Source organism: Bos grunniens, chromosome 19 (assembly GCF_055505025.1).
Source record: "Bos grunniens cultivar Pamir isolate PY7600 chromosome 19, Bosgru_T2T1.0, whole genome shotgun sequence".
Lineage (NCBI taxonomy): Eukaryota > Metazoa > Chordata > Mammalia > Artiodactyla > Bovidae > Bos > Bos grunniens.
In genome coordinates, this window is record NC_141183.1 from 32,276,129 (window position 1) to 32,302,363 (window position 26,235).

General features: G+C 42.0%; 1 protein-coding gene across 17 annotated transcripts in view; it reads right to left on the reverse strand.

Annotated features, from left to right (window-relative positions):
- Positions 1-26,235, reverse strand: part of MYOCD (myocardin) — a 92,630-nt gene that overhangs the window by 65,133 nt on the left and 1,262 nt on the right. For 3 of the 17 annotated variants that reach the window (XM_086358762.1, XM_086358764.1, XM_086358763.1), the window contains exon 1: positions 25,251-25,616. The exons of 11 other annotated variants lie outside the window; for them this stretch is intronic. In XM_086358762.1, the coding sequence (XP_086214888.1) occupies positions 25,251-25,515 (265 nt within the window). In that variant the 5' untranslated portion in view covers positions 25,516-25,616. Of the gene's footprint in view, positions 1-25,250; positions 25,619-26,235 lie in introns of those variants that run through there. 3 more of the 17 variants (XM_086358761.1, XM_086358773.1, XM_086358770.1) reach the window with 3 other exon arrangements.

The following is a 26,235-nucleotide window of genomic DNA, read 5'->3' on the forward strand; positions in this document are numbered from 1 at the left end:
CTCTTCACTTCATTTGAGGCCATATGGTTTTCTTTGGGAGGTGAAAGGGAGGGAGTTCTTGATATCTTTTCCACATCATCCCAACGTGTTCTCATATGGTTCTGGCATTCAGGTGTCAATCTGTTTTAGCTTTCAGAAACAAAGCAATTTTTTTTTCTCTAGTTTTATATTCTTCTAGTCATCGCTATCAGAATTGAGAGTCCTGTGTTTATACTCAAGTTGCTTCTTTTTTTTTTTTCAGTAAGTTTCTTTATTAAAAAAAATTAAAATCACTACAATGTTATATTTAAGGACAAAATGAGATAATAAAAAACAATGTGATATGTCCCCCGAATGTTAAAATAAAGCATGGTGATTACTGTGACCAAGTTGAGTTAGGCAATATTTATGTCATTCTAGAAATTTCCATAAATTGCCTAGGAACCAATAAGTAGATCTGAGAAGATATTAAGTTTAGAACAAGAAGGAATCCTCAGTACATGCTGTTCTTTTCTACACAATACTGAGATTAGTGATTTTTATCTAATCATAAAAATATTAGCTCTACTATATTAAATTCTCTTCAAGACTGATATTAGCCCAACTTGGTTTTCTTGGTGGAGAAGGAAATGGCAACCCACTCCAGTTTTCTTGCCTAGAGAATCCTGTGGAGAGACGAGCCTGGTGGGCTGCTGTCCGTGGGGTTGCACAGAGTCAGACACGACTGAAACAACTTAGCAGCAGTAGCAGAAGTTTTCTTGGTACAAACACAGATGTTTATACTAATCAAGTTGCTTCTTTATTCAGAAGTTCTGGGCTCTCAATTCTGATTTTCTCATCTGTCTGCCTTTTCCTGTCCTAGTTCTACACTATTTGAATTATTCTAGACTTAAGCATAGATGTTCATGCCTGGTAGTGAGGATCTTATACCAATCTTCTTTTATAAACGTGTCTTGACTACTCTAGCCTGCTTTCCCACCCACCCCCTCAAATGTATTTTAGGATGTGAGTAGCAAGTTCTGCCACCACCTCAAGAACCTACCTCTCTGGAAGCAGAGGGGATACATTCCTGTAATATTCTATAAGTGTGAACCCTAACCAGCCAGGGAAGCATTATCCTGTTTAAGATTATTAAAGAATATATAGAAACTTCAGGATCAAGGATTGTGTAAGACCAGGAATAGGTTCTCTGAATGCAGCTGGGACTGAGACTGGGTACCCAACTCAAGAATGGGAGCTAGAAGTACTATTCACAGTAGCCAAGATATGGAGATAACCTAAATGACCATCTACAGATAAATGGATAAATAAATCTGTGCTATACACACACAACGGAATATTACTAAGCCATGAAAAAGAACGAAAGACTGCTATTTGCAGCAAATGGGTAGACCTAGAGATTATCACACTAAGAGAAGTAAGTCAGAAAAAGGCAAATAGCATATGATATCACTTATATGTGGAATCTAAAATACAACACAGATGAGCACATCTGTGTGTTGGGGAAACACGTAGGACTCCCAAACACAGAGGACGGTTGCCAAAGGGTGATGAGGAAAGGGATGGATTGGGAGTTTAGGCTTAGTAGATGCAAAGTAGTATATAAAGAATGGATAAACAACAAGGTCCTGCTGTAGAGCACAGGGAATTATATTCAACATCCTGTGATAAACCATTGTGGGAAACTATGAAAAAGAAGATTAGATATATCTATATCTGAATCTACTTTGCTGGAGAGCAGAAATCAACACATTATAAATCAACTATACCTCAATAAAATACATTTTTTAAAGATGGTAGCTAGAATACATCTACACACCACTGGCTTGCTACCAGAACACAACAGTGGCCTGTGCCCAGCAGAGCAGAGCCAGCCAGGGTGGGAAGGACCAGGTCTAGCGGGGCACGTCTCTCAAGAGTTTCAGGTAGAAGAGGAAGGGAATATAGGAATTGATGGATATAGTGACATTCCTCTTGTCACATAGACTTTGGACTCTAAAGTTTAGCTTCGTGGGTGCAAATTTCAAATGAAACAATTTGGATGATAAAATGTATTTCTTCCATTGGAAGGTATCCTTTCAAATGAAGAATCAGAAGCCACTAAAACAGGAAGCATGTTTCATTTTCACTGCTTCCTTGGTAACTAAGCACAAGGGACCTTCAGCTCAGTGTCACTGTCCGTAGTGTTTCCATAGCAACAGTCATGTAGGGTACCATTCTCACCAACACAGGTGAATGGCTCAGCCGTGTCTCTGGTTAGGATGAGGCTCCTGAATGATCCCAGGCTCTGACGGCATCACACAGAGTTGTTGCCATGGTTTTGGTGAGAAGTATTGCTTTTCTGAGGATTACAAAACACTTTATGTTCCAACCCCATGCTGGCTCATTCCTGACAGAGTGGAAAATGCGTCTCCTTGGCTGAAATGTTCCTCTTGAGTCCAGCCCAAAGATGACATTTTTAGGAAAGTTTGAGAAGAATCCTGAGGCTGTTACTGAGTCACGATAGAGTAGAAATGGATCTTTTCTATTTAAAGAGTTTTGTGCTACTGTTTGAAAATGTCACATTGCTAGGGAACAGTGGAAATGGAAAACTTTCCATTTGCCATCAACAAAGGAAGATCGTTACTGAATGTGAAGCAGAGGAGCTGAAGAGAAGTTCTGTTACCTGTCTGACCAAAATAGAAGGAGGCTGATGGGAATTTGATTTAATAATATTGGTCTGAACAAGCTTGAAGCTCTAAAACGGGATCACTCATCTGGAATGTAGCACACATAATTTTAACTCCCACCCCCATCCCCCACTCCTACGAAGCTGTAGTTTAGACTGGTTCCAGAATCTCTCTGGATTGCAGTTTAATACAAAGCAAAAGAAGAGATTAGCTTAGCTTAGATCAAGGATTTCCCCAATTTATCTTATATCAAGAGTCACCTGGGTCCTGGGGGAAAAAAAACTATCTCTTTGGTGCCTTTCCTGGAGACTATGGTCCAATAGTCCTGTGGTATATTGGAAATATATTTTAACAAACACTCCAGGAAATTCTGAGGAAAAAAAGTAGGTTTGAGAAATAGAAATAAGCAAATATACTATGTGAAAAAATGAGACCACGTTTTTACACTGTTTTGTGACTTTCTTTTTCATTGGTAATATACTGTCATTTTTTGGGGTCAGGGGTATATATGTACACCATCATTTTTAATGACTGCACAGTATCTGGTCATGCACCAATAACTGTTTAACAAATCTCATTTTATTTTACATTTAATTTTTCTTCCTGCATAAGTGATGTATTTGTACTCCTACTGGGACTATTGGAGGGTTTCCCTTTCACTACACCCTTATTATCAATGCTATTAAAGAAGAAAAAAGCCTTACTAATTTGATTGGTATCCATTATACTTTCTAATAAGTCAGACACATTTTTACAGATTTGTTGATTATTAGTATCTTTTCTTTTGTGAATGACTTGATAACAGTCTTTGCAAAGTTTTCCATTGGCATTACATTTTCTTATAGGTTTTGGGAGAGCTATTTTTATCTGAAGCACATTAAACATAGTCATATGTTGTAAATTCCCCCTGGGTTTTAGTTTCCACTCAGTTTTGAGTGCAATGGTTTTTGGCATTTAACATTTCTATATGCAATCCTTTTAAAAGCTCGTTTATGATTTCTATCTTTGGTGTATACTTTGGAAAATCCTTTTCATCTCCGGATTATATATTCATTTAAATGTTCTTATATCTTTAAGATTTGGGGTTTTGTATCTGACTTTGGAATGCATCTGGAGTTAAATTTGGTATATAGTATTAAAAAAGGTTTTCATTAATTTTACAAATTGTTAACTAATTATTCTAACATAATTTCTAATCAAATGGATTTTAGATGTTAATTTTGTTATATACTACATATATAACCCTTGAATCTGTTTCTACTCTTTACATTCTGACCTCAATATTTTGTTTTGTTTGCTTACAGGCTGGATTTATTCCTAACTTAAATATACATTTTGTATGGCATGGGAGTCTGATTTGGGAAACCCTCAGCTCTCCAGTTGCATAATATTTGTGTAGATGACCCAGTCCAAGCCTTCAGAATGATTCCCAATTACAAGGGTCCAGAGTTCCAAACAATAAAATTATCTTCTAAAAGTATACATTTTCTAGACTTTCAGCAGTAATAGTAGATGCCAAAATACATGGAACTGTATCAAAGTTTTGTGTGAACATAAATTAGAAATCTAGCATTCTGACCATACTAAATCAAACAAGTGGAATCAGAATGTTATAAATATTTTAGGTAGACAAAAATTCATAAAATTCCTATATATATACACACAAAAGCTTCTCTTCACAGGGCTTTTCAGGTCTATTATATTCTTCTGGGCTTCCCACGTGGTGTTAGTGGTAAAGAATCCACCTGCCAATGCAGGAGATGTCAGAAATGTGAGTTTGATCCCTGGGTTGGGAAGATTCCCCTGGAGGAAGGCATGGCAACCCACTCCAGTATTCTTGCCTGGACAATCCCATGGACAGAGGAGCCTGGCGGGCTACAGTCCATGGGGTCACAAAGAGCTGGACAGTACTATGCAAGCATCTGCATGCATATCCTTCTACTTCTTTGTATATTCATTCTATTAATTTTTGAGAGCTTGATATTGAAATTCCACCTAAAAATCTCATTTTGTCTACTTATAAATAATTGTAATATATAGTGAAACTATATATAACCTTGTTCTGTATTTTCTAAGTCTCCTGTAAATGTGTCCTCATGCTTTCATAATTAAAAAAAATAAAAATTGAAAAATAAAACAGTAGCTTCTATCAGCAACAGAGGTGACATATCAAGTCCAGACAGTGCCATGTGTCCATGAGCATGTTTACATATGGCAGATGTGTGTGTGTGTGAAGTCGCTCAGTCATGTCTGACTCTTTGAGACCCCATGGACTGTAGCCTACCAGGTTCCGCCATCCATTGGATTTTCCCAGCAAGAATACTGGAGTGGGGTGCAATTTCCTTCTCCAGGAGATCTTCCCGACCCAGGGATTGAACCCGGGTCTCCCGCATTGTAGGCAGACACTTTACCGTCTCAGCCATGGCAGGTAGGGAAAGCTTAATCCAGTGAAGTCTGAGTCTGAATCAATCCTGAACTACTCATTCTATCAGAAAAGGGAGAAGACAAAAGAAGAGAAAGCAAAGATGGGCTAAAGGTAGAAAGAGGAAGTAAAGAAGAAAGAGAGTAGGACAGAGGGTTAATTTTTTATTGTAAGAAGAGTATTTGTGTTTGTGTAAGTACTCCAGTGATGGCTCTCAGTTCATATGTAATTAACAGAATGTAAAAGATGGGTCAGATTAGGGGCATATGAGTCCTGCTCCAGAAAGGAAGCAGGAGATGGGCCCCGTGTCTTAGTGTTTCCCAGCTCTTTGGCAATTGTGAATTCTTGTTTATTACTTTCTGTCTAGAATGTGACATGGGCCCATGCAGTTGTATCACACAAAGAATCCCAAAGAAATTTCTGGGATCTGTGCATTAAAGTTTTATTTGGTCCATCTAAAAAAATTATTACAAAGAGCATCATCTTTATCCTTACCCACCACTCCTCCCATGCTGCCATGGAAACAATGGCTTCCTAAGACTATCATATTATTGGTATTTGATTGATTTTCTGTTCCACCCTTCCGCCACTCAACTTTTTTTTCTTTCCCTACCAAATTCTCCATTTTTCTTAAGTGAATCTCTCTTAGCCTCGTCTCACCCATGGTCTCTGTGCAGCTAACTTGCCATCACCTCTACAGCCTCTAAGAATGGTCATATTTTCTAAAAGAACACCAGAATGCATGGATTAACAAGATTTTCTCCCCAATTTTTAAATTAATTTGTATTTAAACATAACAAACATCATAACCTTTTATTTATTTTACATTTAGTAAGTCATTTTTGGGTGGGAGGAGAAATAAATTAAAAAAAAAACCTCAAGGAAAGTGGATGATAAACAGAAGACATGCACTCACTAAACCAATCATATATTCATCATCTATATGAATATATATATTCATATGGATATATATGAATATATATGATGAATCATATATTCATCGTCATCATCTTTCTTCTAATGTTCCACAAAATCCAGCCCAACAATGGCACTGCCATGATTACCAGGGAAGGTGAAAGCAATTCCCTAATTTTGATGAGTGAACCCAAGAGTCTTCTTCCAACAACATTTCAAAATAATAACACAAGGAGGTCCTCTCTGGGCCCCAGTCTCCCTTCCCATGAAGGACAGGACAGACAAAGTCAGCAATAGGTGTTCTCAAACTTAAAAAAAATCACTGAAAACTTTTTGTTTTTCCAAGCTGAAATCCTACATGGAAGGAAAAGCAAAAACAAAACAACACCCAGGACCAGGGTGCACAATAAAAGCAGAACCTCTTGTGAAATGTCAGAGTTCTAAGAATCAGAGTTTGAAAAATCATTGGATTGGATCGTCTCTAAATCTCTTCCAACTTAAATATGTTACTTTCGTGATTTTGATCTGAAAAAGCCTCAACCCGCCAAGGAGACATTGCTCAGGAACAGATGGGTTGATTTTATCCACGGAGTGAGGACTGAGGGGTGGATTACGACGCTACCTTTGCCTCAGCAGAACCCTGTTTCTCCAGCCCTTCTCTGTCCTTTGAATGTCCTTGTGTGCTCAGTAGCTTCAGTCGTGTCTGACCCTTTGCGACCCCATGGACTGTAGCCCACCAGGCTCCTCTGTCCATGGGATTCTCCAGGCAAGAATACTGGAGTGGGTTGCCATTTCCTTCTCCATTGAACCTCTTTGCAGGGGTATAAAGCCTCACAAGATGCAGGAAAGCTTCGGATTCAGAGGACCACACCCAGGTTCCTTAGCAACAGCAGCAGAGGGAAGCCTTTCTCACCAGCAGATGGTGGTTGGCTGTTGCTCTCTTTCTGCATCACCTTCTTACAGTGGGCTCTTGGCTCCCAGTAGAATCCTCTGAACCCTACTTAGCAATCAGCATCCCTTGGTAACCCTGAGAGCCATCTTTCCATCAGACCTATAGCGCTGCTTTTACTCTCGTTGCTCTATACTTTCTTCAAGTCCTGCATATGCAACATGCCCTCTGTCTAAATACGAATTCTTTTAATCATTTGAGTATTGGATAATGGAGGTCAAAGTCCAGAATCCCAGAGAAAACCAAAGTGAACTGCATTCAAAAATTAACCTTCATCTATACAGAATTCCTACTTTGCACACAGGCAAAATACTTATGGGTTGCAGTTAGAAGATCACCAGAACTCTGTCTGCTGAAATATATCAGTGGATGTCCTCTGCAAGTCAGAAGAGAGTTCAGGGGACCAGGCCCTGCTCTTCCCATGAAATAGCTGTGTGACCTTGGTCAAAGATACGTCACCTCTCCACAACTCGGCTCTCTTCTTCTAAAACAAGAAAGATGAGCTGGTGATCCCGGAGGTCCCTTGGAGTGTTAATATTTCATGACCCTTGGCTTCATCTTTGACCAGGGTCTTTCTTTGTATGTCTCCAAATTCAAGCCACTGAGATGTTTCTTAATCTCAAGAGTTTTCCCCATGAGATGATGCGACATGTCTTGGAATAGTTCTAAGCATTATGTTCAAACTGCAGGAAAAAGGCAGTTTTTTCCTTTTTGGTTCTAAGAAGTCAGATGTGAAATGCTGGGTCTTGAAATGAACCTCGAGAAGGAAACGTGACCCCAAATACTATCACTTTTACAAAGACTCCAGAAATCTTTAGGGACCCCAGGCCAATTTGATGATCACATAATCTTGCATGAATCTACCAACTCAGTCTCTCAAAAAGGATTCAGTGGTTCCTTGCTATAGGCTGAGGCATCTCCAGACACTGACCATGATATACAGTAATTTAAGGTGTGAATAATCTAGTGAGGAAGAAAAGACACCCACACATGAGTCAGAGAAATAAAGTGTTAGGCAACACATGATTAAAGCATCCATATTCATAGGAGGCTACCAAGGATAACAGAACAGAACCTTTACTTTTTCAAGGGAGAATCTTATTAGAAAGAGGGCTGATAAAGGGAATTGCTGATCAAGGGAAGAAGCACTCATTGAAAACTAGAATATGGAATCAACATGGTACCTCCTGTCCAGTGCCAGCTTTGTGAGCATATCACCTGCCACCAGCATCCCATGAAGGGCCCCGTGCTTAGTCTAACTCTGTGTTTTCACCACCTGAAATTGTAACCATTTACAGGGCCTCACGTTATAATCCTGCATCGGACCCCACCCACTATGGAGTGTACCCCAGAATATCACCTTGTTCCAGGAGAGGGATCCTACTATGGGGTGGGAAGAGATAGGACTGGAAAAGGAAGTGGGGTTCATGGACAGAGGGCCTTGAATTCTATGCTGTACTGCTCAGACTTTATCCTGTAGAAAGATAGAAGGTTATTTTTTCAAATTTTAAACTTTTTTAAGAGTTTAAATTTTAAACTTTTTTGTATTAGGGCACAGCTGATCAACAATGGTGTGGTAGTTCCAGGTGAACAGCTAAGGATCTCAGCCATATCTGTACATGTATCCATTCTTCCCCAAACCCTCCTCCCATCCAGGCTAACATAACACTGAGTAAAGTCCCATGTGCTATACAGTAGCACTTTGTTGATTATTCATTTTAAGTGGAGCAGTGTATACATGACCTTTCCAAACTCCCTAGCTATTCCTTCCCCTCCCCACCTAGGCGACCATAAGTCTGTGAGTTTCTTTCTGTTTTGTAAGTTCATTTGCATCATTTCTTTTTAGATTCTACCTATGAGGGATGTCATATCATAGTTCTAGAAGGTATTTTTTGAGCAGCACAGTTATATGGTAACATTGAGATTTTAGGACAAATAATCTTGTGATTACAATGAATGGGGGAGACACGGCTGGTGTGAAGACCCTTATCAGGATCCATTAGCAAAGTAAGAAAGTTCACTTAGACATGGTGAGAACAGAGAGGAGAGGTAAAATTTGAGAAACAAATGGAAAAGAGGAATCACTGTGTCTTGATAATAAATCGAAGACGGAGAGACAGAGACAGTTGAATCAAATTTACATGACAATTTCTTTCCCCAGGCTTTTGCAAAAAAAGATAAAAATAAAACGACAAACACTAAAGCACGGTGACTGTAATTATTGGTGGCAAAATTGGTAAGTCTGTCAGGGGCCTCTGAGGCAAGGCTTTCATTGGCAGAAAGGCGAGTGGGTTAACATTGTTCAATCTTTCATTTTATCCACTCAGTATTTACTGATCTCTTCCTAAACGTCTAGATACCACTTTAGGTATTAAAGATCTGGCTGCAAATAAAGCAGTCACAGGCTCTGCCTATGAAAATTTTACAGCCTAGGAGGGAAAAGATGTTAAACAATTACAATTGTGGGTATATGGTGAATGGGAAGTGGCACGTCATTTTGAATCAGAGAGACTTTTCTGGTCTTTTCCCCCAGGAAACTTAAACAAATAAATAAATGGAGTTGTTAAGCCCATGACACTTAATTTGCTACCTTTCCATTTCACTAAACTACAGCCTACTTTGTGTGTGTCTGTGTGTGTGTGTGTGTGGGGGGTGTGTGTGTGTGTGTGTGCAATGGTAATTTCCGTTTCCAAAAGACTTGGCTTCCCCGATGAGAAGGGGAGATTTTGACAGAATAAAAGATAAAAGAGAAAATGAGAAGCAAGTGATACTTGCCTTCCGTTCCCTTCTGAATGGTTTTCCACTGAATTACCAGGCAATGCTCTTTTGACCTACTACAGAGATGGGTTTTGTGTAGCCAAGATGTTCCCACTGGATGGCCTCTCACCCAGCGAGGCTGGGCTTTTCCCTAGAAATTTTGGAAATAGGACTGGGAGACAGATGTCTATTTTGGAGCTGTGAGGAGTGGCCATTTTCAACCACATGAACTGGACAGATGGTGAACCTGGCTGACAGGATGCAAAGAGCCAGTGAGAGTGTGGCTGGAGGGTGTTCCAGTCCCCAATTCCAGCCCATCCTCCTCTATGGATCAATCACGTTCCTGTTGCTGAGTTCCATGAGACATCCCTGTATGCTTATAAGCTTTTCTGTTTAAGCTTGTTCAGGAATTCTATTTAATTCTCTACTGTTTGCAAACCAAGATGCTCCCTACTGATTAGCATTGAAGAGGGACAGCCGGTGGCAGTGGAAAGTTACCAGGACAAGCAAGCAAAGCTCTGAGACCTATTTTTAAATCCTGGTTCACTAATCAAAATCCCTAAGGTATGGACCCAGGGTTTGTAAAGGTGGCCAAAACATATACTGCAAAGTGTGACATTGGCAGAGCCTGGAAGCCGGGATAGGCATGTTGCAGGAAACGTCTCTGAGTGGTGTTAATGTTGCATCTTCTCTCTGTGGGGCCAGGTAAGGACCTCAAGCCCTAGACAGAGCAGAGCATCAGCCAGCTGCAGGTTCTCCCCTCAGAAGGGGCAGTCATATCTGTCCATAATGTAGGCATTGAACTTCTTTTGTTGACCTCCACCCTGGGTTTTGGGCTTCCTGGGTGGCTCAGCAGTAAAGAATCCACCCACAATGCATGGGACATGAGTTCTAACCCTGGGTCGGGAAGATCTGCTGGAGGGGTAATGGCTTCCCACTCCAGTATTCTTGCCTGGGAAATCCCGTGGACAGAGGAGCCTGGGGGGCTACAGTCCATGGGGTTGAAATGAGTCAGACATGACTGAGCAACTAAAAAACAACCACACCCTGGGTTTAGCTGAACCGACCTTCAGGTACAACCCCTGACTTTGACATCACTGTCTTCAAGGACACAGGCCAGTGGATGGTTTTGTGAAAAGCAACAAGCAAGGGACTTCTCTGGTGGTCCAGTGGCTAAGATTCCAGGCTCCCAATGCAGGGAGCCCAGGTTCGATCCCTGGGCAGGGAACTAGATACCACATGCCTCAGTTAATAATTAGCATACTGCAACTAAAGATTCCCACATGCTGCAACTAAGACCTGGCTCAGTCAAATAAATAAATATTTAATTAAAAAAATAAGATGTTTAAAAAAAGGAAAGAAAGTAACAAGCAGGACCACCCCCAGAAGTTTCAGTGATGTTCTGGGCTGGAAGCTGATACTGTTGGACACAGACTGTTGAAATAACTGCTCTCTTCTTGTCCAATAGGTGGCCTGCCTCAGAATCCTTTCCTCTACCTGCCACTTCATGGCAAATAGATGGGAAAACAATGGAAACAGTGACAGAATTTTTTTTTTTTTTTGAGCTGAAAAATCACTGCAGATGGTGACTGCAGCCATAAAATTAAGAGACGCTTGCTCCTTGGAAGAAAAGTTATGACCAACCTAGACAGCATATTAAAAAGCAGAGACATTATTTTGCCAACAAAGGTCTGTCTAGTCAAAGCTATGGTTTTCCAGTAATCATGTATGGATGTGACAGTTGGACTGTAAAGAAAGCTGAGCACCGAAGAATTGATGCTTTTGAACCGTCATGTTGGAGAAGACTCTTGAGGGTCCCTTGGACTGCAAGGAGATCCAACCAGTCCAGCCTAAAGCAAATCAGTCCTGAATGTTTATTGGAAGGACTAATGCTGAAGTTGAAGCTCTAATACTTTGGCCACCTGATGTGAAGAGCTGACTCATTGGAAAAGACCCAGATGCTAGGAAAGATTGAAGGCAGGAGGATAGGGGGACAACAGAGGACGAGATGGTTGGATGACATCACTGACTCGACCGACATGAGTTTGAGTGAGCTCTGGCGGTTGGTGATGGACAGGAAAGCTTGGCGTGCTGCAGTTCATGGAGTTGCAAAGAGTTGGACACCAGTGAGCGACTGAACCGACTGACCTGGTATTTTCCAACTCTGGGACAAACTGCCCTCCCAGGAGCAGCCTGCATCACTTGTGGGTCTGATGCTGTCTCGGTTGGGGTACACAGGCATCAGCCCACCTGGTACAGAGGACACAAGCTGATGAGAGCTGAGAGAAGGTGGCCTTTTAGGCCAGGTTGTCTATACTGTTCCTGCCCCAACCCTGGCCGTGTTTTTCAAACAAGGCTGAAAGCCAGGGATTATCTTCGTGTGTCCTGTTGACATCTGAGCACACTCTGCTCCTCACCTTCAGAGTCCAGGCACCAACAATAACTGTTCCCTTGGCCACTTACCCTGTGCACTGACATGCAGCCAAGGGGTCACAGTGACCAAGAAGGACAGAAGTGGACCGTCCACCCATCCATGTCTGGGGACACCCAGAAAGAGGAGGAGAAAATGACCATCGGGTGACTGAAGTAACCCTTTGTGGTCAGACGGAGAAGGGGAGCCTAGGGGCTGCTAGACTGGCCTGAGCGGTCCTCATGGATGAGCACGGGAAAGAGGCTGGGGCCAGGCACCACAGTTCTTTCTTCACCTCACAAGACGTCCTGACTCTACTTCCTTTGAGACACAGAAGGAGACACACGAATTCAGGTCAGCTTCCAGCGCTGGACACACATCGGGTATGAAAACCATGGGCATGTTCACATGCCAAGAGCCCCAGCTCGGGCTGACCACGCGGTTGTTTCAATGATTAAGCCTCACGCACAGAGTCGAGTTGTTTGAGAACGACGTCTGCTCACACAAACACTGCAAAGCGACCCTTTCCCTAAGCACCATGCTCTCAGTTTGTCAAAACATTTGAAGAAGACTAATTCAGGCCTCAAAAGGAATTCTCTCTCACGCAGCCAGCTGCCAGGTCTGTGAGCCGAAGGCTTTATGTTACAATATTTCAAGACACTAGAGACAGGAGGAACGCGGGCCTCGAGTGGACGTCCCGTGGGGCTGACGACGTCAATAAGGGGACCGAAGGCTCTTCACCTGCTCTCTGGCAGGGGGGATGGGACGAGGAAGCCAGCTCTGGCCAGTCTAGATGCCTGTGAAGAGCAGTACAGGGCAGGAGTCACAGACGTGGGCTCTGAAGCCAGGGGTAGGTGCGTTCAAGTCCCAGCTTTTCCATTTACTACTCGTGGAGTTTTATGAGATGTCCTTTGGGGCTGGGTGCTCCAATTTCTCCATCCATGAATGTGGGGGGACAGACAGGGGGCCAACGTACCACCCCCTAGGACTGTTGTGAGGAGTCAGTTCGTATAACATATACGTGATGTGCTAATAGCCATACTCAGTAAGCAGTGAGCACGTGATCATTCTTGGGGTGCTCTAAAGGACTGTGGTGCGTGTCCCCAAAGTCCTCCCTGTGTGGGGAGGACCAGCCAGCCTCGGGCCACGCTGTCATCAGAACTGCCCACTGAGCCCTGCCCGCTCAGCCGTGGGGAAATTTTTTCCTCCATCGCAAACAGGTCCCTGGAGCGCAGAACAGCAACTCAGCAACTGACATAAACAATTTCAAACAATCATTTCAAAAGACAAATGGCTCCATTTGGGCATCAAGATTCCTCCCAGAGGCTTTCCCTGCCTGTTTATGTGTTCCGTGGCCTCCAGCCACAAGTGAATTAGGCGGATAGCGCGCTCATGCCCGGGGAGGCGGGAAGGGCCTGTGCGGACCAGCACCTGCTATTTGACCTGCTTTCCTTGAAAGCTGATGCTGGGGGTGGGGGATTCTGGAGGAAAGAAACTCGCATTTCCACCTGCCAGTGCCCACCTGTCATGGGAAACATTGTGAGATACAGGGAAAATAGAAAGTGTAGGTATATTACAGTTTTTTTACACATTAGAAAATAATCTTGGCCCTGCTTTTTTTTTTTTAACAAGGTTTTGCAACAATCAAAAATAATATTTCAGGACTTCCCTGGTGGCTGCTACTGCTAAGTCACTTCAGTTGTGTCCGACTCTGTGTGACCCCAGAGATGGCAGCCCACCAGGCTCCCCCGTCCCTGGGATTCTCCAGGCAAGAACACTGGAGTGGGTTGCCATTTCCTTCCCTGGTGGCACAAGTGGTTAAAGAAGATGCCTGCCAATGCAGGAGATGTAAGAGAGGCAGGTTCGATCCTTGGATTGGGAAGATCCCCTGGGGGAGGAAATGGCAACCCACTCCAGTATTCTAGCTGGAACATTTCCTGTCTCTGGGACGTTCCATGGTGCTGGGTTCTAGTCTATGTGCTAAGATCAGAAACTTCTGCAGAGGGTGGTGCTTTACCGAAGCCAAAGTCTCCTTTGTTTCTATGCCTATTCAGTTCTCTCAGTAGAACTTGCTGAATTCCACCTCTCCTAATTCAGTCCTTTCTGTCTTGAAGCCAGAGGAGATAGCTGCTTCCTGCTAAAACAGCTCTAAGCAGAAGGACCATTTATTTTGTTGAGAGTGACTGGCTTTGAAAAAGCCAGGCGTCCACCCATCTCTGCACCATCCCCACGGCTTCCCCCTGGCTGTGTGTTCCTCAGAGGAACCACGTGGCCAACTTGGTTCTGGGAGCCCAGAGCCCAGGCTCTGCTTCTAAATCTACTAAGTGACCTTGGGCAAATTTCTTAACATCCCTGACCCTCAGGTCTCCTCATCCGCACGACCAATTTTGCAATCTCACAGAGTTGTTATGAAAATATAGGCACAATGACTCGAGAGTTTAATTCACCATAAAAATAAAAGATGTTATAATTTAGCAGACTGCTGTCTGAACCCCAGGCACTGCTCCCTGTAGTCAGAGCTCTCCACCTTGGTTTCAGCTTTAGACAGAATGACATTTTCAGTTGTCTAGGTGGAGGATCTGGGATATCAGGGGAGCTGGAAGAACAGTCATGAGCCATGTTCATCCTTAGAGCTGACTGGTAACCTTGCAAGATTCGGCTCTCACCGGAAACACATTAAGACCTGAGCTGAACAACCACCACCTCTGTCTGGAGAATGAAAATGATAACAATGTCTTCCTCAAAAAGTTTTTTTTGAAAGAGAGGGAAAGTGATAGTATGTATATAAAACATTTATAGAATATATTGTAAATGCTGCAGTGATAATGATTATCTGTATTACTTGCAAACACCACCTGGGGTTGAAAAGGAATCAGGGACTTCCTTGGTTGTCCAGTGATTAAGACTTCATTTTCCAATGCAGAGGGTGCAGGTTCAATTCCCGGCTGGGGGGTGGGGCTTAGATCCCGCATGACTCAGGGCCAAAAAACCAAAACATAAGACAGAAACAATATTGTAACAAATTCAGTAAAGATATTAAAATGGTCCATGGACTTTCTTGTTGATCCAGTGGCTAAAACTCCACACTCCCAATATGGGGGCCTGGGTTCGATCCCTGGTCAGGGAACTAGATCCCATATGCTGTAACTAAGACACGGCACAGACAAATAAATAAACAAATAAAAATAAATATTTAAAAAATGGTCCACATTACAAGATATTTTAAAAAAAGAAAGCAATGAAGAGAGTTAGCAGCAAATCTTATGACATAATCATCAGAGGCTAGTGGTTGGTAATTTACAAACATTATGATATTTTATAATAATATTAAAGGTATTTAAAAATACTGTACAACAGCCTATAGTATACGGATGTAGGTAAGGAGAAGGCAATGGCAACCCACTCCAGTACTCTTGCCTGGAAAATCCCATGGATGGAGGAGCCTGGAAGGCTGCAGTCCATGGGGTCACTAAGAGTCGGCCCGACTGAGCAGCTTCACTTTCACTTTTCACTTTCATGCATTGGAGAAGGCAATGGCAACCCACTCCAGTGTTCTTGCCTGGAGAATCCCAGGGACGGGGGAGCCTGGTGGGCTGCCGTCTATGGGGTCGCACAGAGTCAAACACGACTGAAGCGACTTAGCAGCAGCAGCAGCAAGGATAAAATCATGAATACTAATCTGTGAATAAAAGTGCTAGCTTTGTTGAAGTCTATAGACACATGAAGGCAAAAGGAGAAGGGGGCAGCAGAAGAAGGGATGGTTGAATGGCATCACTGATTCAATGGACATGAGTTTGACAAACTCTGGAAGAGAGTGAAGGGTAGGGGAGCCTGGAGTGCTTCAGTCCGTGAGGTCCCAGAGTCGGACACAACTTAGCAACTGAACAACAGCAAGCACATCCCTGTACTAGATCAAGTACTTTTTATTTGCCTTTTCACTACAGCCACACAATATTTCCACAGAGCAGGCAGTTTTTGGTACCATGTTCTCAGATGGATAAGAGGAGAACTTGAAGAACATGCTCAAGTTCACACGATCAGGAATGGAGGAGCCACAATCTGAACCCAGGTCAACGAGACAGCAGGGTCTGTATCACAACATACATATTGGAATTTTCCGACATAAATTAACCAGAGGGATTGTCAGTGTTCAGTCTCAGCTGGGGACCAGGTTTTCTCTGTTGTAGTTTGAATGTGAACATGCTCTTGGATTAGTGGGAATTTATAACAACTTCAACCTCCCAGGTATTCAGCCAACTTGGCTCAGCAGCTCTTCCCATCAGGAATCTTTATCTCCTGTGACTCCATGGCTTAAACATAAACATGCAAGCAAAGCCCACTGCTAATGTATGAATCACCCAAGTTATTCTTGATGACTACAGAAGATGCAGGAGACACTGAATAGATCTTTGAAATAAGGAATATAGGAATATAAGAAAGAATATAAGAAAAATTAAAAAATTAAAAATTACTTATTGTCTAGATACCCGGAGATCATCACTGAGAATGGGTCTTTTTAGACTTTATTCTATGCTTGAGCACTTCTGGTAGTTTCTGGTATGTTTTGATCCCTAATTTGCTGAGTTTAAAATATTTCAACTTTCAAAGTAGTTTCTGTTTAAAGGGAACCCTCATGCACTATTGATGGGAATATAAATTGGTGTCTCCACTGCGGAAAATAGTATGGAAGTTCTTCAAAACACTAGAAATACAACAACCAAATGATTCAGCAATTCCACTCCTGGGTATACATTAAAAAAAAAATGTTAATTTGAAAAGATACACACACCCCAACATTCACAATATTATTGTCTATAAATGCCAAGATATAGAAATAACCAGAGTGTCCATCAACACCTGGATAAAGATAAATAGATGAAGAAGACATGGTATTTACACACAGTGGAATATTACTTGACCATAAAGAAGAATGAAAATTTGTCACTTGCAGCAACATGGATGGATTTGGAGGGCATTATGTTAAGTGAAATAAGACATATAAAAAAAGATAAATGTTCTATGATACCACTGATATGTGGGATTTTAAAAATACAACAAGCCATAATACCTAAATTATAACAATTAAAGAAGCAGACTCACATATATAGAGAACAAACTGGTGGTTTCCAGTGGAGAAGAGGGAGAGGACCAGTATAGGTGTAGGGGATTAAGAGGTACAAACTGCTGGGTATAAAATAGGCTCAAGGATGTGTTATACAACATGAGGAATATAGTCAACATTTTGTAATAACTATAAATGGAAAGTAACTTAAAAATTGTATAAAAATTTAAAAAATACAAAAAATAAAAGAATGCTTTTTAATTGCCATTTGATCAAGAAATGAGATAATATATAACATTTACTGACATTTCTCTGTGTTTGGGGAGGGCACTAAATTTAAAACTGTCTTCTAGGGAGGTGGGAAGAAGGTTGAAGAGAGAAGGGACATAAATATACCTGTGGCTGATTCATGTTGATGTTTGGCAGAAACCAACACAATTCTATAAAGCAATTATCCTTCAGTTAAAAAATAAATAAATTTAAAGAAAATTTTCTTCTAACATTTTATGCCTCATCAGTTACTCTCTGTAAAACTGAGTATCAAAAAGTTCCATGTGATTATTTGGCAAAACTAATACACTTATGTAAAGTTTAAAAACAAAATAAAATTTAAAAAAAAAAAAAAAGGAGAGGAAAAAAAAAAAAGTTCCATGTGGAACTTTACCTCGGATAAGAAGCCAGACCAACCAGTCGTGAGGACAACAAAACTGAATGACTTCCTGAAAGGAGAGTTCCCGGAAATAGGAAAGTAAAAAGCTGCTTATGGGGTATTTTCAAGTCATTATCTGTGGAATAGGGACATTCCTGGGGGCTACTGGACTATATTTAATGAGAAAGAACTGATGCCTTTGTACCATTTAAGAGTCTAAGGGGAAAGAGACGCAAATTGAGGGCTGGTTAACTTACTTGAGAGGCAGTTCAGATGGAGATGTTAGGCAAGACATACTGAGAATTTGACAGGCTGTAATCACTGACCATTGCTACACATACCCAGTGATGACTGAGGTTCTAGATGGGAGACCCAATAAATACATTTTGCAATGTTACAGTGGCTTAATCCACTGCTTCTACTGCTTGAATCCTATTGCTTTCTCTAATGATCTAAGGTATCTGAATACAGCAAACATCAACTGGAGTGGCTGAAATGTAAGAGAAGTATTCTAGTAGTATCTATAGGGGAATAGGAGAATTTATCTTCCTTCAACTAACAGGAGAAAAGAAAGAAATGATTCTTTCTTCAGTGGTTCCAGGGAGCACTTTGCTACGCTCTGTAAAAATTAAAGTCGGGAATCAGCTTTATTTATTCTAAATTTCTGGGAATAAATGATACATCTTATTGTAACAAAATTTGGAGATCCTTGTTTTTTACCTAAAAATATTAATTCAGAGAATTCTCTGGTGGTCCAGCAGTCAGGATTCTGCACTCTCACTGAAGAAGGGGTGGGCTCAATTCCTGGTCAAGGAACAAAGATCCCACAAGCCATGCAGTGTGACAGAAAAAAAAAATTTTTTTAAAGCAATTCAAATATAGTTAAGTAAAGCTTGACTTACCAGCTATTCTGGATGATGTCAGGATGGAAATGACTGCAAATCGCTGATTTAAACAAATGCTCTCTGCTCAATAAAGCTGAAAATCTGAGTACTTAAATCATAAGACTGCAAAAATTTGTTATTTGGCTAATGGTTGTGCTGATGTCTTAAAAATCATATTTAGGACTTCCATGGTGGTTCAGTGGTTAAGAATCCACCTGCTAATGCTGGGGACATGGGTTCAATCCCTGGTCCAGGAAGATTCCACATGCCATGGTGTAGCTAAGACCATGCACCGCAACTACCGAGCCTCGCTCTAGAGCCTGTGCTCCACAACAAGAGAAGCCCCCACAAAGAGAAGCCCATCCCCACAACTTGAGAGTAGCCTCCGTTTGTTGCAACGAGAGAAAGCCTGTGCATAGCAACAAAGACCCAGTGCAGCCCAAAATTAACTAATTAAAAAAAATCTTATGTATGTCTATCGAACTCACCATTCCATGCCTCTCTCTTGTGCAATTCACAAGCCACCAGATCAAATAATCCCTTCTCACATGGGGAATGCAGAGAAAGCCTCAGTAATTCTACGAAGGTCTTTCCCTCACAAATGGCAGGAACCATTTTGCCAGCATGGAAACAGGTACCCAGTGAGCTGAGCTGACTTTCCCAAGATTGTGAGTCAGAGAGTGGGTGCGTGGGCTCCTGCATAGGTCTAAGTTCTACGCACTTGGAGAGCGGGCATAAGATTTCAAAGGCTGGTACCTGGGAAACACACTTGCTGACTTCACCTTCCTGATCTAGGCAGAGATGCAAGACAGCTAGTCACTATCGGATAGAGGACCAGTGAGCTCGTGCTACATGAGAATGAAGCAGATGAAAGACCACGTTATGCTCCAACACCTCCTATTCAGGTTCGGCTTTTCTGAGGTACATGAAACCCTATCCCTCCAGTTGAGCACTTGGACATCTGCCATGCAATTCTATTAATTGTCCAGTTCAACTCAATTAGATCAGAAGCCATTAAATTTGGTTCAGTTCAATTTGACAAAATCTTACTGTGTCTATCATGCACTGTAGCAGATAAAAGAGGAAGGCCACTCTTTATGGTCTTAAAAAACTCACATTTTCATTTTTCCAAAGATCCCAGGTACATTAAATTGGATTCATTATTATCCTTAGTACAGGTCGCATTGTCATCACTGACCCATGAATGTTGTTGTTCAGCCACTAAGTTGTGTTTGATTCTTTTCGACTCCATGGACTGCAGCATGCCAGGCTCCTCTGTCCTTCACTGTCTCCCGGAGTTTGCTCGGATTTATGTCCACTGAGTCAGTGATGCTATCTTACCATTTCATCCTCTGCAGCCCTCTTCTCCTTTGCCTCCAGTCCTTCCCAGCATCAGGGTCTTTTCCAGTGAGTTGGCTCTTCGCATCAGGTGGCCAAAGTATGGAGCTTCAGCTTTAGCATCAGTCCTTCCAATGAATATTCAAGGTTGATGTCCTTTACTATTGACTGGTTTGATCTCCTTGCAGTCAAAGGGACTCTCAAGAGTCTTTTCCAGCACCACAATTTGAAAGCTCAGTTATTCAGCACTCAGCTTTCTTTATGGACTAACTCTCACATCTGTACATGACTACTGGAAAAACCATAGCTTTGACTATATGGACATGTGTTGGCAAAGTGATATCTCTGCTTTTTAATATGCTGTCTAGGTTTATCATAGCTTTTCTTCCAAGAAGCAAGCATCTTTCAATTTAATTCATTTGATTAATAATCAGCATGCATGTCACCACCAATCAAGCTAAAACCAGCATCGTGATAACCTTTCTCTTCCCTTGGACCACATCCGTATCTACTCTCCCCGTGTCTCCCACTTCAGAGGCAACTACTTTTCAGAATTCTGTATTTATATCCACTCATTCTTTTTTTTTGTTGTTCTAGTTTTAAGCCCCTACCCTTGACACCAATATGCCTAAAAATATATATAAAAACATACCCCGTTTACTTTTATTGTTTCTGAATAGTCTTTGGTGGGAGAATAAAATGTACTCATTCAAGGCATTTTTAACAGTGCCTAATCTATGCCCATCACCGTTTTCGGTGCCAGGGAAGAAAGCAGTGAAAATGAAGGAACAAACAAAAATTCCTGCCCTCGTGGACAAATAAACAAATAACCAAGTAAAAAGTTTAGTGTCTGCTGTAGTGGTTAGAGCTAGGGATAATAATAAGGATGGTTAGGTGTGGAGGGGAATTTGGGAGTGTTGCCATGGTAATGAAGATGCTAGGGAAGCCAAGCGCCTCCGAGTATATGAGGTGAAAGTAATGGTCTCAGGCAGGTGATCTGACTGAATATTCCTCTAGCTTTTTAAAAAAATTTATTTATTTACTTATTTTTGGCTGCATCGCGCCAGCTTCACTCTGGTTGTGGTGCCCTGCAGCATGTGGGATCTTAGTTCCCTGACTTGGGATTGAACCTACATCCCCCTGCATTGGAAGGCGAGTTCTTAACCACTGGACTATCGGGGAAGTCCTCCCCCTCTAGTTTTTATAAAAGATTTAAAATTCCTATTTAGGACTTGAAATACACTCATCTTCTAGGATCCAGCTAACTGTGTTGTCACATGGATTTTTAGACAGCACAGCTTAAAGGAATCACACACAGAGAATTAGAGGGTTGGTTCTAACATCCCATGTGAGGACATGGGCTAGGTCTTTTCTGTTCCCCAAACAGACTCCCAGCTCCTAACACAGACTCCATTACAAGGGCAACAGGAAAGAGATATCTCATGCATGTCTGTTGAATGAATGCATAAATATGTAACTCTCATATAGCATTTTTCAGCACTTTCCAGGTGGCCTGTGAGCTCCTAGGGGACAGGCATTATATATAAGCCTCTGCTGGATATTCCTGGGATGGGGCATTGGTGACAATAAATAACAGAGGTTTGAGGAGTGAGGCGGGGGAAAGAAAAGCATCAGAGTTTACACCTGGCTGGTGTGGAGGGCCTGTCGGCGACCTATGTGTAGAGATTAACCCCGTTAGAGAAATCACGCTCGGAAACTGTGAGGCTCTCTGTCCAGAAAAAATTTTCCATGATGTGTCTGTCCGGCTAAACTTGCCCTCTGAGGTGCTGTGTGAATAAAGGTGAAACATGCCTGGGAATCACTGCCTTTTAGAAGCTCATAACTGACATTAGAAATAGTAAAGTCTTCAGAAATTCTGCAATTAAAAATCCAATTTAATTTTTCACTATACTCTGTTCCCTCTTTCCATTTTCTGGTGTTGATGTGAGCTATTTTTTTTTAGAAGCCTTTACTGAGTTTGTTACCATATTGCTTCTGTCTCATGTTTTGTTTTTTTTCCCTGAGAGGGAAATCCCCAACCAGGGATCGAACCTGAACCCCCTGCATTAGGTGAAGTCTTAATGCCTGGACCACCAAGGAAGTCCTTGCATCCCTCAAATTTCCTGCTGAACAACTTTAACATACTATGAAATGAGTCTTCTGGGGACCACCCTGTGGACAACAATGGGATTAAGGCTGGATAATCCATATGCAGGGAAAAGGGCTGAAGTACAGTCTGTAGGACAGAGGCATGTGGAGGGGTTACAGTGAGGAATGACATAGTGGCCGCTACTATCATAAGGTAGAATAATGTCTCCTTCCCCACAGATGTGCATATCCTAACCCCTGGGGCCTATGAGTATGTGACCTTAGCTGTTCTTATGGACTGAACTGTGCCCCCCACCCACCCACCACATACCACATTCACATGCTGAAGCCCTAACCTCCGTATGTGATAGTATTTTTTTTTTTTTTACAGACTTGGTTTATTTATTTTACTTATTTGGCTGGCTGGGTTTCAGTTGCAGCATGCAGGATCCAATTTCCCGACCAGGAATCAAACCAAAATCCTCTGCATTGGGAGATTGGAGTCTTAACCACTGGACCATCAGGGATGTCCTTGGAGATGAAGCCTTTGGGAATAATTAGGTTTAGACGAGGACTCGATAGTGGGCCCCTCGTGATGAGATCAGGGTCCTATGAGAAGAGATCAGAGAGCTCGCTGTCTGTCTGCCTATCTTCCTCTCTGCCATGTGAGGACACAGTGAGAAAGCGACCGTCTGCAAGCCAGGGAGAGAACTCCGACCAGAAAATTACCATGATGGTAATGTTGGATTTCCAGCCCCCAGAGAAAATAAATGTCTGTTGTTTTGCTACCCAGGCTATGGTGTTTAGTTCTCGCAAAATTCCAAATTACGAAAAGAACACTGAATATATGAAGCAATTGAAAAGACTGCCTTCAGAATAATCTTAGGATAATAATGGGCTAATCATAAAGTCAGGGCTTCCCTGGTGGCTCAGTGGTAAAGAACCCACCTGCCAAAGCAGGAGACGTGGGTTCTATCCCTGAGTTGGGAAGATCCCCTGGAGAAGGAAATAGCAACCTACTCCAGTGTTCTTGCCTGGGAAATCCCATAGACAGAGGAGCCTGGCGGGCTACGGCCTGTGGGGTCACAAAAGAGTCAGACACGATTTAGTGACTGAACGAAACCAACAAATTATAAAGATGGCAGGTGTGAATTATTCATCAATCCACGCAAGACAAACTTACTGAACATCTACTCTATGTCTGGTTCCCCAAGGATATGACAGTTAAAAAATGACATAGTGATGCTTTTATGAAGCTTATAGACACTAAAACTTTACAAAAGTACTCAGGCTATTCATTCAGGAAAATTTAAAAACTGACTGCAAAGATGAACCACTCAAATCCTCTATTTTGTAGATGGAAAAAAAAAGAGATCTGAAGAGACCAATTAAATTTGGTGATATACATAGTTTTATAGCCCAGCTACCACAGAAAATGCAGAATGTCCAGTGTAGGTGAAAGTATGCTCCTAATATTGCAACAGGCTAAAAAATTAATCACTGCTTATCTCAAATTCAACTAGGGATCTTGCATTTTGATTTGCTAAATATTGACAACCCTAAATTTCTGGGGGATAGAGTCAAGGTCATGGCAGAAACCAGAGTCCACCTTGGTATGAGCTGTTTGAATGGGAAGAAGAGAAAAAGAGAACAAAGCAAAAGAAACACAATAGTTTTTTTAAAAGGGAAACCCACTAATGGACCTCTCTCTCTCCTTTTGATCTTTTGTGCATGGTGTGTGTGTGTGTGTGTGTGTGTGTGTGTGTGCATGTGTGCACACATATGGGTCCTTGTGTCTTCCTGGCAGAGGATTATGGTAATGAGGAAAATTATCAACAGTGATACCGACTACAGATATCGACATAACTAGAAGATGGAATACAATAAAATGTGGTTAATTCAAAAACACTAAAATGACTGCATGTAAGTAAACTGCCTATGATGTATGCCCAACTGACACACAGCCCGATCACAGTTTTACGTATTCTAAATCTTTGCATTTTCACAGAACCATAAAATGTTTCTCAAGGGTGGGAGAAATCACCAAACCTAGCCTAGACATTTACAGATGAAGCAACCAAGAGTCACAGGGAAGAAATGTCAAACCTAGGACCACCCTGTAAATGAATATGAATAATAGAACAGTATTTTTTTTGTGTGGGCTAACTAAGTGCCAGGCATTTTCTTTTTAATGCTCTGCTTGTATTACCACATTTGTCACAACAATCTTATGATTCTTCTTATTATTCAAACAAAACAAATTGAGGCAGAGAAAATTATGTAATTTATCTAAGGTTTCAGGTTACACAGCTGATAAGAACAGGTACCTGCTAAAAATCCAGGGAGTCTGGCATTCCAGTAGGATGAATTTAGATCACTAAACATGTTTGTCCATGTAAACTTTCATGCGTATTGCTCCGGTAGCAGACTTTATAGTTCAATAACAAGGTCACTCAAATACAGTTTATAGAAAGTCAGTTGGAAACGGTTACCATAATGTTAGTTTCAGAGTGGAAACAGTTATCTGCTCCCTTATAAACCAGTCCTACCATCTTACTATGATCAGAGAACAATTGTTTCCTGCTTTTTGAAACATTTTAAATGAAATACACCAGAATCTACTATCAAAGCAAACATTAGCAGTGAGATGGAGTTTTACAAGTTTACATTTTGAGCAGTTTGTGAAAGAAAAGGAGTAGAAAAAAAAAGAAAACAAGAGAGAAAGAGAGAGAGAGAGAAATCAAAACAGAGAAGAGGCTTCTTGATCCATTGTTAGCCATAAAGTAAACTGAGGACTCTTGAAGAGGCCCTTGTGCTCTCAAGCTGCCAGCCAAACTTCTGTGTTCCTGCAGCTACAGCAGTAATGATCTCCAGGAAGAATAATCACATAAGAAAAATGATGCCTACTTAGTTTTACATTCAGTTTGTCTTCTTCTCTATCTTTCAAGACATCATCAACTCCTAACATCTCAGATGACCAAAACACTTTGTCCATTTTCAGACCCTCTGTTTCTGTTTATAGAAAGTAGAAGATTAAGCCTGCCTTTGTCTGCTTTGATAGCACGTTTTCCCAAAGCAACACTTTCTGTGACACAAAAGCATGTCCAAGTTAAAACAAACAAACAAACCAAGAACGACAAAAGTGAGGCTGCCATTGGAGTTCTCAGAAGCTCCAGGGTCCAGGTCTGCAAGATCTGCCTGGGAGACACAGGACTCCACCAGCCCACCAAGGCAGGAATTGAGAGAACCGTCCGCCTCTCCTCTGCACTGCAGCTGAAGGAAGCATCGCTTGACAAGCCTGTTTCGAAATTCCACTATCAAGTACATTCCCAAATCCATCCAGAGACAAACCAGGCCCTCCCCTGGCCCTACAGGGAACTGGTGAGGGCGCATCGGAAATGTGTGGAGCTTCTCACAGAACAAACTCACATCCTCTGTTCTTCAGAAAGGTGGCAGTGTTGCCCTGCGGTCCCGACCAAATTGCGAAGTGGTGGCCGTGTCTCTGTGTCTCTAGTGGATTAACGGACCAAGCACCTCACCTCACCACGGAAAGGATGGATTACTCCGCTGCAGAACGTAGTGCCTCACAGACTCGCCCCGGATCTTCAGGGCGCTGAGTCTTGATTCAGGGCGCTTTGTCTTGAGCCCAAGTTCTCAAGTTTTTATCTCGCTTTGACAGTACAGAGCCATAGAAAATCTCCATGGGATCCCACAGACATCTAAAAGCCAGGCGCACCTAAGGAGGTCCCAGAGGGCCCTACTTTACAGCATCCACTCTTCTCATTTTTTGTAACCTCCTTCCAAGTGACATGCTGAGTGGTCCCATGTAGAAAGGCTATGGAAAACTTAGCAAACTATGCCAGCATCCTTATAACACCTGTTATGGGCAATGTTCACACCACAGTTTAAAGTAACTCACAGCATCTTCTGGGCTTCCCAGGTGGCAGTAGTGGTAAAGAACCCGGGCCTCCCAATGCAGGAGGTGCGGGGTCCATCCCTGGGTCAGGAAGATTCCCGGGGAGGAGGGCATGGCAACCCTTTCCAGTATTCTTGCCTGGAGAATCGCATGGACAGAGGAGCCTGGCGCGATACAGTCCACAGGGTTGCAAAGTC